General features: G+C 38.9%; 1 protein-coding gene across 1 annotated transcript; it reads right to left on the minus strand.

Moving 5' to 3' along the window:
- Positions 1–371: 371 nt before the first annotated feature.
- LOC113023437 (uncharacterized) lies at positions 372–2886 on the minus strand. The gene is made up of 5 exons (XM_080299806.1): positions 1935–2886; positions 1748–1817; positions 1166–1340; positions 871–1036; positions 372–718 (listed from the first exon to the last, which is right to left on the minus strand). The coding sequence occupies exons 1-4, from the start codon at positions 1980–1982 to the stop codon at positions 871–873; spliced, it is 459 nt and encodes a 152-aa protein (XP_080155932.1). The 5' UTR covers positions 1983–2886; the 3' UTR covers positions 372–718.
- Positions 2887–7189: the final 4303 nt, after the last annotated feature.

The raw sequence follows: 7189 nt of genomic DNA on the forward strand, positions 1-7189 counted from the left end.
AATTAGACATTTTATTGTATTTTTACAGTAACTTACTGGCAACACTATTGCCAGTAAGTTACTGTAATTACTGATTTACAGTATCTTTACTGTTGTGATGTTTTACAGTTCAACCACTTTACTGTAAACATATATTACAGTATAACAGCTTTACTGTAAACGTGGTTTACAGTTAGAAAGACTTACCGTGATTAAGTTTTATAGTATCACTGTACTGCAAATGTGGTTTATGGTATAACACTGTAATTGTGTACAGTATAATTTGTTTAGACTGTAATTGTGTTTTACAGCATATAAAATAATATTAACATTCATATTCAATATAAGAACATTTACAAAAAACAATATAATTCAATAAAGTAGTCTCAGAATAGTGAATTAAACCAACATTTATTGTTGATAAATTTTTTTAACAAGAAAAACATTTTTCAACTGAATAAAAACAATGTCAATAACCAAAATAAATAGAAGCGTACATGAAAACTACACAGTCCTTCACCTTTCTGTGTCTGATTTTTTTTAAGGAAAACAGTTTTTCATTCCACTAAAAACAGGACAAACCCACCAGCATGAACATTAAATAAACTATTACAATTGTAAAACAAAAATCATTTACAAAATTTAATAATTATCAGTGGGTCCCAGGAAATAGAATGTGACATGGGATTTAGATTTCCGTTACCAGGATGGTCGGGTTCAGCGTAGTCTTTATCACCACCTGTCAAAGACACATCATCAATATTCATGTTTGCTCAGGTTATTCACTTGTTCACATCTGTCTGAGATCATTCATACTGTTGTATGGATGTGTGTACAGTATGTATATAATTATCAGCTATGTAAAAGATATTATCATCTCTGTATTCTTACCTAGTTGGAAGTCCTCCATTCAAACTCAGAGAGCCGCTGGAGGAAGGTGGTGATCCGAGGGCTGATGCTTGTGACCTTCCTCTTTACAACACAACCTGTCTTGCGGCTTGTACCAAGTTTTGAAGGGCATTTTGTTCCCATGTCTGGATTGATCCTCACAAAGAACCTTTTAACGGAAAAAAGGCTGCTTTAATTTCAAAATTAAAACATACATTACAGCAATCACCTATATGTTTCTGCAACTGTAGTCAAGCTATCACATATATTTCATTCTTAAATGGTGTAAAGTATTTACCTCTGTATCATCTCCAGTGTGATGGACGCTGACTCCTGATACTCAAGGTTGAAAACGTAGTATGACGCAAAGAAGACAGCAAGGGTGCTGGCAAAGTCATGCATCTGCTCAGGCTCATAAAATGTCTTGCCCTCCAAACTGATCATCCAGCGGCTTGCAGACATGAAATTATTCCCTAAAAACAGACAAGAGTCCAATAAGACAATGTGCTCACCCTTACAAATAAGGTTTCCACAAGAATGCTGGATAGCAGGCCTCACACTGTACAAAAATAGAATCCACACGGTTTGCTGCTATTTCTCTTACTATTTATTATGTAATGAAAATTATGATCAATTACAGGAAAAAACTGCCTAATGTTTTGGCATTTTGGCCTGTGCTGAAATGTTAGGCTGTTTTTTCCTGTTGGTCATTGTGTATAATAAATAATAAGAGAAACAGCAGCAAACTGTGTGTATTCTATTTTATACAATATAAAACAGACAAATCCCTGTTAAGTAAGTTGTTGTGGGTACAAATACCACAATAATTACATAGGTTTTTTACAAAAATATTACAAGAGGATTGAAACTATTTACTTACCAAGCGCTATTACCCTTGGTGTGATGGGTAAGGTCATCTCTCTCTCAACAGACATCTTGGTGGAAAAAGCCTTTAAAACACAAAAGGAACTGATTTGAATGATGATACCCAAAATCATTGAAATATTTTTCCTTTGTTTATGTTGACAGTATTGAGAGTGCATGTGTAAAATTTTAAATATAATTACGTCAGCCAAGATGAAGATTGAGTCCTCTTTTTCTTGGAAGTACTTCATCAGAAGAAGGATGGCTGCTGTGGCGATCTGGTTGTGGTTCAGCTTTGCACTGTGCACTCAAGTAGCAGATGTTCAATCTCCTTGTTCCACTGAAGTCTCTGGCTTGCAATGCACCACACTGGGCGGGAAAAGACAGAGAGACAATTGTTAATTTAATGTTGCATTTATTTAACCCTTGAAAAATATATTTACATAAGTAAATAAAAGAAAAAAAAAACACACAACCCATCTTTTCCAGAATAATTCAACTAATTGCTCTTTTGACCAACCTAACACAGACGTTACACGGTTTTCCTATGAAAAAGACCCTGGAAGACGTTGTATTAAAGGAAAAAAAACATGCTCCCCTTCCCACTTAAAAAAATAATAAATATTAAACTTAGGTTGGAGTTCCTCGCGCCACCAACCTAATGTTATATTAACTTTTTAATGTTGTGTACTGCAGCTCACACAAAATTAAATAAAGCAGGCTAACCTACATGAGCAAGCTCAAAACTGGATAAGATTGTTTTAGCAGTCTCTAAATTTCCAAAAAAAAAAGTTGTCTTTCTTTATTCTCATTAAATGTGTATTTTTACCTGCTGCTTTAGCTGAAGCTAAATGTCCCACTGTTAGCGTGGCCAGCTTCTCAATAGTCATAGAACAGAAGCGCAGGAGGACAATGCACCACACTCGGCGGGAAAAAGACAAAGACTGTCGTTGCGCCTGTGTTCCTCGCCGATCCCCGTGGAAAATATATATCTAAATATATATTTAAATAAGAAAAGAAAAAAACACACACAACCTATTTTTTCCAGAATAATTCAGCTAATGTGCTATTTCGACCAAGCTAACACCGATTTTAAGCCCCCCCTCCCCCCCACACACACACACACAAAAAATATATATGCTCTTAAGAATTAATAAACGAGTATGTTAGGTAGGAGAGTCCTTTGCATTGCCTTATGACGTCCCGTTTGCAGTTTCCACACAGAGGTCCAACAATAACGAGGTGCAAAATCTTTTGTCCTCTCGAGCATATCGTAATGAAGAGTTAACAAAGTTGGCCTGTCTTTCCTCTCCTGTCAATCACTGGATCACAGGTCATGTCAGTCAGGATATGGAGTGGTGGTGGTTGGTAGAGGTAGGTGGGTGGGTGGGCGGGGCCAGCATGCATTCAGTGTGTGTTTCACTAAGTTGGGTTGACTAGTTCCCAGAAGAGTTCTGTACATGTTGCACGTTCAGTAAATGAGCAATTCAGTTACTGCTCGACTGAGAAGCCTCCGCCAAATTATTACAATATTCTCCACTGACTGAAGTTCGCCTTTCTGCGTCTTTTTTAAATAACTTTATTCACTACTTGTCACAAGTACAAAATTACACAAAAACAGACAGCAGCAACAACCTAAGTGAAATCCAACAACAGAATAGTGACAAGTAAAAAAATTAACAAAAGGAAATGTGAATCTTGTTCAGGGTTAATCAGAGATAAGTGATGGAGATGCAGCAATGTGAATTCTGCTTTTTTTATTTGTAGTTAACCTTATAGTCTTTACATATGAATGGAAGTCAATTAAGAAAACACAGAATTTTGGGAGAGATTTGGAGAACCTTGCTTTATAAAATTTCCCTACAAGGAGGCCTTTCTGCATTCTTTCCCCTCTCCCCAGGAGCAGCTGTCACTTGAATTGATCTCTATGGCAATGCAGTGGCAAGCACACATTTGCAGCAGCTGTGCATGTGCATACAACTGCATGCAGCAGATTAGATGATCAGAATTCTTGAACCTTACACACAGGCAAGTCCCCTAAAAAGTCAAAACCATAATACTTTCACTGGTATCATACTGACAAATGGCATAGGTTGGAGGAAAATCTGGAAATGGTTGGCAGTGAAAGAGTTAAAATGTAATGCACTATTGCAACCAACCACTGAAAGAGTAAAAATACACAAACAGTATGATGAACCATTCAAATCACATAATACTAATGTGTTAACGGTAGGTATAACTACTACCGCAATTTTAAAAAATACAGTAAGTAAATGTAAATAAACTTAATATACCCATAATGCAAAGCAAATTACAGTAATTAACTGTAGAAATGTTTTCAGGTTAGTTACTGGGCATTTTGTGGTATTTTACTGTGAAAAATACAGCAAAGGTTAACATACCTAATTTTGAAGAAGATATGATTTTTATAAGTACAGTAGGTATTGTCTGGACTCTAACTCCAGATAATTCAATTACTAAATGGTACTGTAATCTTACAGTTGACATCCTTTATTAAATAAATATTTTGAGTATGAGTAATTAATTAGATGTGGCAGTACCTGCTCAGCCTTATCCTCTCAAAACTGTCATTATAGGCTGTAAGACAGATAGTTGAGTGGCACTTATGACAAAATGTTGTTATATGACACACAAGAACAAATCATAATATGCCCTTAGAGTGGACACCATGGATGAGCTGATTAATTAGAAGTGCAGTACCTGTAACCTCAGCAGCTCTGGTGAACTATTCTGTGTCATTCACAGCTGACTGTCCTTATGGTGATCAGCTGAAAAGTAAACAATAAAATGTAGTTTTCATCGCATTGTTTAGCACTCATTATTTATGAAATTAGAAGCATGTAAGCAAATCACAGTTAGGCCATACAGTGGGGCAAAAAAGTATTTAGTCAGCCACCGATTGTGCAAGTTCCCCCACTTAAAATGATGACAGAGGTCAGTAATTTGCACCAGAGGTACACTTCAACTGTGAGAGACAGAATGTGAAAAAAAAATCCATGAATTCTCATGGTAGGATTTGTAAAGAATTTATTCGTAAATCAGGGTGGAAAATAAGTATTTGGTCACCTCAAACAAGGAAAATCTCTGGCTCACACAGACCTGTAACGTCTTCTGTAAGACGCTTTTCTGTCCCCCACTCGTGAATGAATGAATGGCACCCGTTTGAACTCATCATCTGTATAAAAGACACCTGTCCACAGCCTGAAACAGTCAGACTCCAAACTCCGCCATGGCCAAGACCAAAGAGCTTTCGAAGGACACCAGGAAAAGTATTGTAGACCTGCACCAGACTGGGAAGAGTGAATCTACAATAGGCAAGCAGCTTGGTGTGAAAAAATCAACTGTGGGAGCAATCATCAGAAAATGGAAGACATACAAGACCACTGATAATCTCCCTCGATCTGGGGCTCCACGCAAGATCTCATCCCGTGGGGTCAAAATGATCATGAGAACGGTGAGCAAAGATCCCAGAACCACACGGGGGGACCTGGTGAATGACCTGCAGAGAGCTGGGACCAAAGTAACAAAGGTCACCATCAGTAACACACTACAACGGCAGGGAATCAAATCCCGCAGTGCCAGACGTGTTCCGCTGCTGAAGCCAGTGCATGTCCAGGCCCGTCTGAAGTTTGCCAGAGAGCACATGGATGATACAGCAGAGGATTGGGAGAATGCCATGTGGTCAGATGAAACCAAAGTAGAACTTTTTGGTATAAACTCAACTCGTCGTGTTTGGAGGAAGAAGAATACTGAGTTGCATCCCAAGAACACCATACCTACTGTGAAGCATGGGGGTGGAAACATCATGCTATGGGGCTGTTTTTCTGCCAAGGGGACAGGACGACTGATCCGTGTTAAGGACAGAATGAATGGGGCCATGTATCGTGAGATTTTGAGCCAAAACCTCCTTCCATCAGTGAGAACTTTGAAGATGAAACGAGGCTGGGTCTTCCAACATGACAATGATCCAAAACACACCGCCCGGGCAACAAAGGAGTGGCTCCGTAAGAAGCATTTGAAAGTCCTGGAGTGGCCTAGCCAGTCTCCAGACCTCAACCCCATAGAAAATCTGTGGCGGGAGTTGAAAGTCCGTGTTGCTCGGCGACAGCCCCAAAACATCACTGCTCTCGAGAAGATCTGCATGGAGGAATGGGCCAAAATACCAGCTACTGTGTGTGCAAACCTGGTAAAGACCTATAGTAAACGTTTGACCTCTGTTATTGCCAACAAAGGTTGTTACAAAGTATTGAGTTGTATTTTTGTTATTGACCAAATACTTATTTTCCACCCTGATTTACGAATAAATTCTTTACAAATCCTACCATGTGGATTCATGGATTTTTTTTTCATATTCTGTCTCTCACAGTTGAAGTGTACCTCTGGTGCAAATTACTGACCTCTGTCATCATTTTAGGTGGGGGAACTTGCACAATCCGTGGCTGACTAAATACTTTTTTGCCCCACTGTATATGAATTTTGACTACTTCGGGCAGTTTAGAGCTCTTTACATTCATTTCTATGGGGTCAAAATTACATCCACTGTGGTTCTAGGTTTAAGCAAACATATTTTTTTTCTTTTGATTCCACACACTCCAAAATTCTGTATTTGATGAATAAGCCTATTTTAGAAAAAGTCAGAAGCCCATCATCTCATATTCCCAAGTTAACAGTATTAAATTAATTTGTATTAAGCATAGTTTTTCCTACATTGTCTCCTATTGTCCCACTGGTGTACTGCTGAAAAGTTTAGTACAAAACTGGACAAGTAGTGCACATTGAGGTCACATGTCCAAACTCAACTTGCCTCTCTAACTTTGTCTCCAAATTGCTCAACCTGAGCTGTCCCTCTTATGTACTTATTCCTTCTGACCTACACTTCTATAATTCTTCATCAGCCATCAAGTAGACATCACATCTGTAGCTCACTTTCTTGCTGATCATCATCTCTCTTCTTAAACTTGCTTCAACAACTCTTTCCCATACCTTGGTATTTCTCGTCAGGTTTATGCCTCTGTAGTTACTTGAGCTCTGCACCATTATCCTTGATCTTGAGTCAAGTAGTGTGGTCAACAAGTCCACTGCCCTGTCTCCTAGACATCTTACCTCCATAGTTATGTCATCAAGATCAACTGCCTTTCGACTCTTCACCCTCTTCATAGCAGCTTAATTTCCTCCTTACTAATCCTCTGCACTTCCTGACTGTCTTTCATCTGTCCTCCACAGTGTCTCGTATTTTTTTCCTTTGTGAGCTCCTTAAAGTATTCTTCCCACTGACTCAGGCTCCAGACTCACAGACGGAGCAGGATCCACTAGCTCGAGTTCTTGACTCGCAGACGGAGTTGGACCCACAGACTTGGGTTCATGCAGCGAAGGTAGCTCTAAAGAAGCAGGAGAATCAGGCTGAACTGCCTGGGGCAGCTCAGTAGGCTCTGTTGTG

Source organism: Astatotilapia calliptera, chromosome 1 (assembly GCF_964374335.1).
Source record: "Astatotilapia calliptera chromosome 1, fAstCal68.1, whole genome shotgun sequence".
Lineage (NCBI taxonomy): Eukaryota > Metazoa > Chordata > Actinopteri > Cichliformes > Cichlidae > Astatotilapia > Astatotilapia calliptera.

Excerpts from the sequence above, each read along its gene's own strand:
- LOC113023437 (XM_080299806.1), bottom strand. The coding sequence starts at position 1,982 with ATGAAGTACTTCCAAGAAAAAGAGGACTCAATCTTCATCTTGGCTGAC. Across the intron at positions 1,341-1,747 it reads ACCAAGGGTAATAGCGCTTG|GGAATAATTTCATGTCTGCA; the intron begins GTAAGTAAATAG and ends GTCTGTTTTTAG. Across the intron at positions 1,037-1,165 it reads ACACTGGAGATGATACAGAG|GTTCTTTGTGAGGATCAATC; the intron begins GTAAATACTTTA and ends TTCCGTTAAAAG.